Source organism: Rhynchophorus ferrugineus, unplaced genomic scaffold (genome assembly GCF_030347505.1).
Source record: "Rhynchophorus ferrugineus isolate W39M unplaced genomic scaffold, kcgeb_rfMv2 rfM6, whole genome shotgun sequence".
NCBI classification, from domain to species: domain Eukaryota; kingdom Metazoa; phylum Arthropoda; class Insecta; order Coleoptera; family Curculionidae; genus Rhynchophorus; species Rhynchophorus ferrugineus.
In genome coordinates, this window is record NW_027472585.1 from 1139181 (window position 1) to 1151999 (window position 12819).

The 12819-nt window shown below is 29.8% G+C and overlaps 1 protein-coding gene across 1 annotated transcript in view; it reads left to right on the forward strand.

Annotated features, from left to right (window-relative positions):
• Window positions 1–12819, forward strand: part of cmpy (crimpy) — a 140784-nt gene that overhangs the window by 124848 nt on the left and 3117 nt on the right. The window contains exon 2 of the mRNA XM_076408705.1: window positions 2556–2738. Within this exon, the coding sequence (XP_076264820.1) occupies window positions 2556–2715 (160 nt within the window). The 3' untranslated portion in view covers window positions 2716–2738. The remainder of the gene's footprint in view (window positions 1–2555; window positions 2739–12819) is intronic.

Below are 12819 nucleotides of genomic sequence, written 5' to 3' on the forward strand. Positions count from 1 at the left end.
CCAATTAGCACCTAAACTTCACGAAACCCATTGTCCCAATTATCAAATATTTCAATAACACGGCTCGCAGTTCACACGTGAAAATATATCTCGAAATACGCAACTGGGAAGCTACAAAGGGTTCTACGTCAACCTTACCGTGCCGCCGTCGACCTATTAAAGTTGCTTAAAAGTTTTAAGCTAGCTCGAAAACTGCTTTATAAAGATAAAGTCCCGGCGCCCGTGTGTTAAGTAGAATGGGCGGAGGAAGAATAGCTTTTAATTTTTTATACGTAAACAGAAACGACTGGAAAAGTTTTTGATTTAGACGTGGAGGGGTGGGAAGACGGGCTTTAGCGGAGATCCAGTAAGGGTTTCTGTCTTGAAATAATTTAATAAGACTTTACATCTGACAAGGATCGGGGTGGATAACGTTGCAAAGAATAAAGGGAGAAGACACAGTCAGAGTGTTAAGTAAAGGTTGTGAACTTGATAAGTTTGGGTATTTGGAAAATAAAGTTTGATTATGATCTAGAATTGAACCTATTTTTGTTAATATAATTTTTTTATTATCACTAGTTCACAGGTCGAAGATCAAACACATTTTAATTCCTTTTCACATTATTTTCAATATAAATTCAGAAATATACTTAATACATAAGATTAATTAAAATAATAAATGTCTGTTTATTAAAACATATTAAAATATGTGCAAACTATTTTAAAAATTAACACTCACTAACTTTTTTGAAATTAAATTTAATTAAATATAATTTCCATTAAGTCTCAATAGTCAACAGAATATTGATAAGTTTAAATTACTACCCCACTGAACATTATAACAAATGTATTATATAGTGTATTCAAAGTTTTTTTGTACATACGTCATCAAGATGTTTGATATAATGCCTACCGTAATTTGTGAGTTCGTTTTAGAATGAGGCAATATGTTCTTTCCCGTTTTATTCTAGTTAAAAAGAGACACAATGCTGTCTGATCAGTTCGAACACGTAAACGAATGAGCCTGTCAAAGTCGTCCGGTTGTCAGACATATGCAAAATTATTGAAAACAATAGCGATAAATGGTTACAGCTCTAACCTATAAACTATTGTAGCTGTATAATTAACTGTAGTTTTTAAAGGAACTATAATGTTAAAATAAATTATATTTGATAACATTTTTGATCAATTATTTTATTTAGATTAGAATTTTGTTGTATGTCAAAGCCAAACTGAACTAAAACGTCATCATGTCACAAATTTAAATGACGTATGGGCAAAATAACTTTGAATAGGCTGTAAGTAATATTACTTTTAGAACTGTAACAAGTTCATAGCATCAAAAATAAGAACATGAACCTTCTTTACATTTATGTTATAAATAATAAATGAAATAATAAATGTAATAAATGAAATAGTACATGTGTGTATATTAAAACAGAGAATATAAGAATGAAATAATTTTGAAATTAATATTTGTCTTTAGCATATGTATTTAAACAATAACGAATAATATTTGTTAATATTCTTTTTGACATTAATTTTAACTCTTGATACACAAATTAACGTATGTATTGCTTGCAATACTTAATTAGTGCTTCAAGAAGGCTTGTAATTACTAATGCAGTAGATATCAAATTAAGTCAAAAGCTGACTTCGAAAGTCTAATTATCTTGTAAGCAAAGAGGACGGACGATTCTTGTTATTCTGAAAATTATTTACTCTATGGGGATGATATTTTCACATATATAGGGTTTATTTTTCACCTTTGTATATAGCTTTTGATAAAGCGGATACATTAATTAGTTCTCTCTATAAAAAATGCAAAATATAACTTTTCATCATCATAATATTCTTAATCGCTTTTTATACAAACTTGCCAAAACTCTTTAGTAGTTCTAAAGATACAGAAATAACCGAATACAAAACAAAATCTTTAATAAAACTACTTAATATCTTAATAATTATAAATATCTTCGTTTAATACATTTTTACAAACTCATTTTCTGTTTTAATACCGTTTGAAAAGTAAAATTACGCAAAATTGTCAAAAAAAAGTCCACACTAGTTTCAAGGCTTCTTGGCAAAGAAAAAATTTATATACTGTCAGGGCTGGATATCTTCAATTTTGTTATGTCCAATGGCTAGGATTGCTGTGTCATGTAGCTAGAATGCAGACGACTCTTGAAACTTAAACAGATAAAAGGACTTGTCCCATTATACTTCCCTGTGGCATACCTCCACTTGTAATTTCCTCTGAGCATCTTTTTGCTTGACATCAAAGTATGGATCAGTTACATATGACTCTAAAATGTTTAAATATTGGTCAGGGATAAGTATTTTAATCATATACTTTAAACCCTTAAGGCAAACTTTATCGAAAGCTTCAGTGGCATCTAAAATATTGCAGAACAAATATTTTTTCTACTGATTTTTTATGATATTGGTGGTTCTGTGAACTTGATCGATCGTGAAATGCTGTTTCCTGGTGCTGTATACCCTGCTGCATATACGAACACACTTAGAACTTAATATTATTGTTGTATTCTACAGATCTTTTTCCCGTATTTTTTCAGATGTTGCCAAGAATGTGCAAGAACAGAGGGGGAACCGTGTGGAGGCGATCTAGGATTCAGCGGTACCTGTGAACCCGGCCTGACCTGTCAACAACCCGGCCCCACCCCTAGCGAGGGTATATGCAGACCGATTATTTTCGACACAAACGAGGATACGTGAAAATTTTTTGTACATATGTAAATGTAAGTAAAGATAGTGTTATATAATGCAATTGTTACAATTTTATTTTGATATATTTATGTGATTTATATAAAATATCCGTAATATTGTCCGGCACACTGATTCTAAAACATATTTTGAATATATAGTCCTTCTAATATAACAATCAACTTACGTTATCAGCATTTATGACGTAACAAAGTTGCAATATTGCTGCATCAACTCTGACTTTTATTTTTTTTGCCTTATAACACAATTACAATGTAAATAAAACAATGAAACAAAAATAATATTATCAACTATAATTTATTTTAACATTATATATAAACAATGCATATATTATCGAAGAATTTAAGCTACCGATAATTATACAACTATATCAGTGTGTAGGTTAGGGTTATGTTTTATTATATTTACATTGAACTCTTTTCCACGCCACCTAGAAAGTTCTAGGCGAGTATTTGTTAAGTAGTGGTATCCTCTAGAGGCCTAATACTCCTAATTTATAATTTCGTATAGGTATTTTATTTTTATTGGAGAGCATAATTACTTTTTGCCATTTAGTTTTTGCTTCGTTAATTGCTGTATTTCCATCTCATGTTTCCTTATCAAGTTATTTTGATATGAGTATATTTTTACTTATCTTCTTCCGTTAATACCTTTGTACATTTTTATTGAAAATTATGATTCATTTACATCTTCGAACTAATCAGAGAGCATTGAACTAGCCTAAAATGAGAAGGAAAATGCCTTAGAAAAAAAAATGTATAATCATAATGGGGCTAAGCTTTAATAATATTAAAAAATATAGTTTCTGGGAAAGATTATTGACTTGAGCTCAAACGAGACTGCGTTAACTTTGTACTAAATTAGTAAGTAACACTTCTAATATGTTGAAGAATTTTTTGACCAACAGGCTAGAATCCGACTCTCATTCGATCAGCTGCCTTTATATAAAAAATTCTCATGTTATAATGTCCGTTCCCATACCCCTTACGGCTTGACCCATTCTTATGAAATTTTTTATGCATATTCAGTAGGTCTGAGAATCGGCTACTATCTATTTTTCAAACTCCTAAGTGATAAGGGGTGTCCACCCCATTTTTTTTATTTTTTGGATAATTTTTTAAAATTTTTCTATCATGTGACATCAAAAAATACATATAACCCTAAATTTTCACTTTTCCATCACCAACCCCTGCTTTTTAATAGTTATTTAAATAATTTTATCATTTTTATCTCGCTCGAAAACATCAATTGTTATCACTTGGTAAGTTATCCTCTCCATATGTCTACCGGTGTCACTTCTCACCCAGTAAACAACACAGAGCAGAGATGACAACGAAGATGGTCTCTAATTTCTCTCAAACAATAAGCCTTCTCTCACTCTCTCTACAGTTTTCGGCTATTATTAGTGTTTATGCGTCAAGCGTAGTAGTTAACCATTTTTGCTATCTCAGTGTAACTCTCATATCAAGTATATTCTCAATTAATTTTGTTATTTATTTATTAAAAACTAATATTATTGAATATCATTTATTATTAATGACTAGTAAAATTATTAGTATAATTATTTCATTTCTGCACATTGATTGAATAGCAAGATGCCCTCATTGAACAAATATTTCCCGATTTACACTCGAATTACATAAATCTCGAGTGGCTTGCAGAAAGGGCAAGTTTAGCGACAAAAAATGTGGACGTGGACATACTGAATCTGAAGATACAACAGTTATTGCCAGGGGACTTGGTGTCATAAAAATCTATTGATGCAGTTTGCGATGCCACTGAAGCTGTAAATTTTCCAACAGCGTTTTTGAGCTCACTGGATTTGCCAGGCATGCTACCGCATAACTTACAATTGAAGGTTGGATCTCCAATTATTTTGCTTCGTAATTTGACCGTAATTGCCACGGCTGTGCAACGGTACGCGATTAGTTGTTAAAAAATTAATGAAAAACGTTATCGAAGCCACCGTTTGAAAAAGTTTCTAGGTGAAAATATATTAATACCACGAATACCTATTATACTCACAGATATGTCAATTCAATTTAAGCAATATATAAGACTATTAATAAATCTTGTTTTTCACACGGACAATTATACGTTGCATGCTCTCGAGTGGGTAAACCATCAAGTTTATTTGTATTAGCCTAAGATGGACTAACAAAAAATGTTGTTCACGCTGTAGCATTAATATTATGTAATGAATCAATGATAGAAATAATTATTACTTAACATAAATTATAATAAATTTTAAAAAATAATGTTTGGTGTTTTGTTATTTTTATATTCCCTCGTCGTTCACGGAGCTCCATGGCGTTTTCACTTATATATACCTCATCCTTACATACTTCCAATTAGTTAGTAACTTTTTTCTACACTAGAAGTTCTCTAGAAATGATTTGCATGGCAAAATAAGGTCGACAAATATATTTAAAAGGAACTTTTTCAAATTACTCCGAAACTACTCTCGTCGAATTAATTAGAAAATAAACGAGACAACATCAATTCGCCGCTTGTTGATAGATTTCGCATCTGCAACTTGGAAAAGACTCGAGGGGTTGTACCAGCCCCCGCGCGAGACCGAGAAAAATAAATATCCGAAACTAGTTTTGCCTCCCTTAAACAACTTCATTTAAGCAATTTTAAACTATCCGGAAGTTTCCAATAAAGTTTCGCGCTGCTAGCTGTTCGCGTTTAGGCGAGTTAGAGACGGTAATCGTATTTTAAACTATCTTTGTTTTACTTAGACAACTTATCTGGTTTCGGGGAATATTAGTTCCTAAATGCTAACTTCACTGTTTGTCTAGTACATAGGGAGTTGATTTTTCTTAGTTTAGGGCACATTCTAATTTAGAAATTGGGTAAGATCGATTTTTTTTATATTTTAATACAAAATAATTCGTCAACGAAATCATCAAGTATAAGCCAGTATATATAAATCAGTAAATAGCCCTAAATGAAAATGCAGCCAAAAATCTTGGCATAATGGTTAAAAAAATGTGAAGGAGTTATTGGATAGAGATTCAGTGCTGATACTATATAATAATCTTTTGCTTTACAGAAAAGTCTTGAAATCTTTGTGGACTTATGTGTTCAACTCTTGTTTTCTTTATACAAAAATTTCGAAACAACATATTGCGAGGTATTGTTGATGCTCCATGGTACATTTGTGATGACAATCTGCATAAGCACCTGAAGGTAGAAACTGTCGATAACATTATCAATAACAATAGATACCCAAAAACACTAACAGTGGCTCCGTCAGCACAGTTAAGGCTCTCCAACTCCTAGTTAGTGATGGCTCAGTCAGAAGATTAAATAAATTTAATATAATTCACTAAAGTTATAAGTAAATCTCTGTACACATTAAAAAGAGTGGCATAGATATTAAGCTTGAAATATCTATCGTAAAACAAGTACTTTGTAATTTTAAACTGTAGAAAATTAGGTTAAAAACAAATAATTTGTTAATGCTAATTTTCCAGAGTTACTGTTTTAGTTTCTACGCATCTAAAAACTAAATTTTAAAAGCGTTTTTCTCGAAATTGCTTTTTTCGAAATGGTTGAAATGATATCTAATGCTCTAAACTATTTTTATACAGGTATACAAAAAACAATCCGGGAACTATTTAAGTTTTTTGACGTAATCTATATGTTTTTGGGAGTGCAGGATCCAAAAACGATATCCCTTTTGTTATTACATTAAAATAAGAGAAAATAAACTAGAAACATATTATTTTATTCACATTTACTTTTGTGTAATGTATGTGCACACTATACAAGCACACTAAAACCTTCTCTTTTTTCCAATGAGACTACTCTTTGCACATTTTGGCTTCGGCGACAGTGGTCTTATATCATTGAGATGCTCCATTTTCCTTGATATCTTCTCTCCATATCCTTAATGTTCTGGTGAAATCGTCCACTTTGCTCTTGTGTTGAATTGTCAATCATAAGCCGTCTAATATCTGATCCGACGAAAACATCTTCGCACTTGAGAAGCTTCGAAACTTTGAAACCATTCATTTAAAGCAATTAATCTTTGGGAAATTATTTTCACACACCTTTCTTTGGTATAAAGCAAGATAATTTGTTAAACCTAAAACATTGTTATCTGCCTAACATCCACAAAGCTTTAAAATATGTGCATACCTACCAATCATGATCTTCATACGTTAGTTTACGAAGGATCAAAAATATTTTACAGGTTTTCTGTAGGTGTACGGAATGATCTTTTTGATGAATCTATAAAAATACGTCCATCGTATATGCGCCTATCCAACCTTCAATATTACTGCAATAAACCAATTTCTGACGTCGTGGAACTTTTTTCAAATTATTTTTCTTGTCAGCATATTAAAATACATAGAAATCAGTTAAAAATATTCACACAGCTTGTTGCAGATTTGTGTTGTTTGTACTTGATTGATATTTGTACTATATTCTGGTTAGCTGTAGATATAAATTAACATAAAAACTACGTATACATATATTTTAAGTTCTACTCGGGCGAGGTCCATAAAATATTTGATAAAATCTTTAAAACATAGTATAAAACTACATATTTACACCTGCGTGGCCACAAAATAGTGGTTTTATTACAAGAGAAACTATACATTTTCTTAAAGAGTCCGTATTTCCCACAGTTATTAAAACAACTAACGTTAAAAAACATTAATGTATAAACATTATCCTTTCGCTTTACGATATGAGTGCTCTTTCCAAGCCTTGTTCAAGTCATATATTCTTTCTTCAGAGCTAAGTGTAGCAAAATTAAGTACATTTAAAAATAAAACGCGGAAATGAAACGGATGATATAGAATTTAATGTTCTACATCTCGACGTGCCACGCGAACTTTCATAAATTATCGCCAAGCTGCATACGAAATGACGTTAGCTCTTTAAACGCTTTAAAAATCTGAGAGGTGTCGCGTATACTTTACGCCACGTCTGCGATTTAAATCTGAATTTACTGCAGGAATTTTGCAGTCTTTTTTTATCTGGAGAAAGATCTAAGTTTTGCCCTATTTCCCAAAGCATGAAGATATATTCTATGTTAATATATCTATTTGTATCCAAAGTATCAGTGAACGCACGTCAAAATGTCGCAATGTTGTCGCATTTAGTTTTGAAATTTTACATACTTTAGCTTGTTTTAGCTTTTGTTATGTAACAATATTCTAATATAAATAAAATAGCAATACAAAAATGTTATCTATTATAATTTATTTTAACATTATAATACATCTAATGTATATATTATCGTAAAACTTAAACTACAGTTCACTAATCAACTACAATAGTTTGCAAGTTCGTAAGTTAGATTAATTTTAAGTATGTTACAGGTACTTTGTTAGCTATCATATAGTCCTTTTAATAAGCAAATCGTTAAAATAATACTAAAAATATTTCATGTTTTATTTTGTTTATTCCCACTTGGACTACTTTCGAGAAAACTTTGATGCTAGTGAATAGCAAAGTGACGGGTTTTATCAGGATACTAAAAAGATGAAGAGAAGATACCAAAATGGAAAATGGAGCCTCTCAAGAGAAACATCGCCCGAAAAATAAGTAATTAATATATCAAAAATGCGTATGGTAAATAGCTTGTAAATAAGATTTTGATTTGTTATACTTCTTGGATTGGATATACCCCAAGCTTTCTTACTATAGTGTTCTAGTCAGTTATTTGCCTACTTGTTAAAGTAACTTCAATCGTATATTCGCTTTAATAAAGTATTCTTAATGGGGATATGTTGTTTATTCTGCATAAAAAATTAAATTTATAAACTATATTCAAGAGGATTCCACATTTTTTGAATTTTAATATAAAAAATGTCAAATACCAGCTGTATCTAATAACGTTTGAAATTTTGCTAATGATCACGCAGTCATAAATAAATATATCCGTATTTCAATTCTATATAATTAAATAAATTATTTCGTTACTAATGATAATTTAATCCACTTTTCATTATTTATCGCGACGAAATTTATAATGTATACGGCAAACTTTTAAATCGATTGGTGGGAGGCTATTTTTCGAATATTTTAAATAAATTAGAAAGGAAAATTCTACTTAATGGTAAAGTTTAAATATTGTTTTTGTGAATTTGGGCTCGGTTCTAGTTACAATTATAATTTAATAATCGCCATATAATCAAATTGTTTCGCACACATTGTTCTATATGTAAATTAATAGTACGTTACAGTAATCTTTCTATAGCCATTAAAAATTGTATTTTAGGGATCATTAAATATTGAAATATGTAAAGCGTCCCTCTATGAAACTGTAAATTATTTTGTTTCAGGCTACATTTTCAATTATATGTGTAGCATTTTAAATCATTTAATGTAGTCAAAAGGATACATTAAAAGTTTTTTAAATGACTAAATTAATTATCGGATTATATAACGACGTGACATAACAAATACCTTCGATTAGAGACTCTAGCGTACGTTGATCATGAGAATTATGAAGAGCATTGACAAAGTATGTATCATAACAGTAAGAATTATGCAGAAGTTGAGAAGGTAACCAATTATGCCAGAGGTTGTATTTGAATCAAAATATAAATACATATTTAAAATTGGTTTAAACTATCATGTTTGTTTTAATAAAATTAAGTCATGGTAAAACCAATCTATTGACGTCTGGTTAATCTCACATGAGCTTTTATTATGCTTTTATTTTGTGACTTTATTATATTATTTGTATTTCTTTTTTTTCTTTTCTTCTATTGTTTTGGCATTTATTCGTCATTTCTTTAAATATGTAAAGCGCATTTCGAACGAAATTGTAAACAATTTTTTCTTGGGATATATTTCCAATTATCTATATAGCGTTTAATTCTTATAATGCAGTATCAGAAGGTTGAATAAAAATTTTTCAGATGAGAAAATAAATTATGGGCTCTTATATTGATCTTCGAAAAAGGTATTCGCGTTATTAATTAACTTGATTCAGCATTTACCATGATGTATTAACAGTGGATAAATTGTAATGGGTCTTGTAATGTATTTGAATCAAAATATAAATACATATTTAAAATTGGTTTAAACTATCATGTTTGTTTTAATAAAATTAGGTCATGGTGAAACATATCTATTGACGTCGGGTTAAAGGCACATGAGCTTTTATTATGCTTTTATTTTGTGACTTTATTATATTATTTGTATTTCTTTTGTGTCTTTTCTTCTATTGTTTTGTCATTTATTCGTTATATCTTTAAATATGTAGAGCGCCTCTCGAACGAAATTGTAAAAAAATTTTTCTTGGGATATATTTCCAATTATCTATATAGAGTTTTAGTTCTTATAATGTCTCAGAAGGCTGAATACATTTTTTTTCAATTTTTTAGATGAGAAAATAAATTATGGCTCTTATATTGATCTTCGAGAAAGGTATTCGAGTTATTAATTACCTTGGTTCAGCATTTACCATGATATATTAACAGTGGATAAATTATAATGGGTTTAAACAAAGTGTGCATCATAACAGTAAGAATTATGTGCAGGCAGTAAAAGATAATATGCCAGAGCATTTTCTTGATGTAAATAATAAATATGTGGCTAATACTCTGATTTAGTTACAAAACTGCAATAAGTTCTTGGTTTAAAACTTTGTAGACTGGATTTGAGTAACATGAAGCTGCTATATGGAGTAAATTATTATATTTGCAATTACTAGATTGAATAAAAAATATTCAGTTGAGAAAATAAATGATGCACATTTATATCGGTCTTAGGACAATATGCTTCGTCTACCAATTACCTTTGATAACATCATGGTGCATTAAGTATGATAAAATTGTCAAGCGCAGTAACAAAGAGGTTTTCATAATGGCAAGAATTATGCAGAAGCTGTAAAGGATACCAAATATGTCAAAAATTCTTTTCAGATCAAAAAATAAATATATTTAAGATTTTGTTTAATCATTATTTAGGATTTAAGCAACACAAATTTTCTACATGACGTTAAACTAGTAGTAATATTTATTTTAACAAAATAGACCCACAGTGTACACTATCAAATCAATTAAACTATGAAAACTATTAAAAACATTTAATTTCAATTTTCCTATCAATCTGCCTTACAATTTATAGTAAAATATCGTTACACTAGTTGCAATTTCAGTTATATAAATTGTTTTTCTTTAAACCCCAAAACACAAAATATTGATTTTGATTTCCATTACCTATTTTGATTTTTTTTGTTTCGTTTGAAATTTAATTAACGATCACAAAACCATAAATAAATATTTTAATATTGTATTTGAATTCTGTATAATTAAACAATTTTGTTACTAATTATAATTTAATCTACTTATTTCGTTATTTATCGGCATAAAACCTATCGAAATATATTTTTCGGATATTTTATTTAAATTGGTATGAAATTAGTCATAAAATGGCACTTAACTCTAAAACGTACACATAGTTTTTATCAAATATAATTCGATACACAGTTAAAATTTAATAATCGCCATATAATCAAATTATTTGACACATATTGTTCTGTACACAAATTAACGGTACGTTACACTAATATTTCTATACCCATTAAAAATTCTATTTTAAGGATCATTAAATTTTGAAATATGTAAAGCGTCCCTGTATGAAACAGCAAATTCGGCTTTACGCTACATTTCCAATTAGCTGCATTGCGTTGTAAATTGCTTAATGCAGACTAAAGCATTGAACAAAAATGTTCCAGGTGAGGAAACAATTTGAATTCGTGTCGAATATATAATTCAAGCTTGGAAATATTCTCATGGTGTGTTAGTTTGTTGCAAATATGAACCAGACCTAACACCGAGTGATTAATCTCATATAATCACGTCAGAGCGTATTTTTTAACACTAACTTAAAAATAAATATTGTAAAGTTCATGTTTTTAGTATCTTTGCTGTTGGATCCTAATACGTGAAACAGATCTCAAGTATAAGACACTTAGTTTATTCTTGATTTATACTTTTTGATTTAATTAGTGGTTCTTAATGGCAAAAAATAGTTAAATAATGAATTTGTTGAAAATTTCGAAAACTGGAACCAATTTAAAAACCAAAATTGATTTGGGTTCACTCCAAAAATTTGCTTTATTACCAGCTTTTGGTTGCTCAGGTCCAAAACTATTTACACTTGTGTTACTCACACAGTTATATAAAAACAGAAATGCCTCGAGACCTGCTTGGTGCAGTTAAAGATTATGTCAATAAAGAAACTTTGGGCCTAACATCTTTGTGTAGTTTGCGCTCCAAATAAATTACAATAAAACTTTCATTTCAACAGTTAAAATTAATGTGGCAAAGAATATTAACAATTATAAAATAGCTTCATATAATTTTATTCGTCATTTGTTGGGAAGTTGTTAGTTTCCACGTGGGACATAAGACAAAGTATAAACGAAAGCCATAGAAAGCAAATTAAAGATGAACTATCTGAGAACGAAAAGTGGAATTAATAAGCAAAGATTGATGCAATTTTATTTAAAATTTAAGTAAATAAATTATTCTTTTAATTCGCCTGGTGAGCACTAGGCGAATACACATGGCGATCACTAATAAGCACTTATGTTAATATCCTTCTACTATTCATTAATAGATATTATAATAAAAATGTATATATACCCTGCAGTTTTGTTAATTTGATTTATGTTCGAGGCTAACTATAAATATTCCCTTTTAGCTAACAATGCAGTCGTATCCATTAGTAGTGATTATGACACATACACAATTTGACCAACAACACTGTTTCGAAAATCTCATTCAACAACGTATGTGAGGTGTAATTCAAGAGTAATTGAGCGCTGGAAAACAATCCTATCGGTTTTTATCCAGATTTTCGAACAATATTAGAGGACGTAATGTTTAATTTCACGCCCATGCCAAATCAAAAAAAAGTAATCGAAATTGTTGACTTTGCCTATACGAGCTACACCAGATTGTTTCAAATTTTAACTCTGTTAACATTCTGGTTAGTTTACAGTACATAAATGCGTTATTTTTCCGAAATATAGTTTATGTTGTATTGTATTCTGACTAGATTTTTGTGTTTGTGTTTCCCATTATTAAGTTATAGGGCTTGTTTCTACAGCTT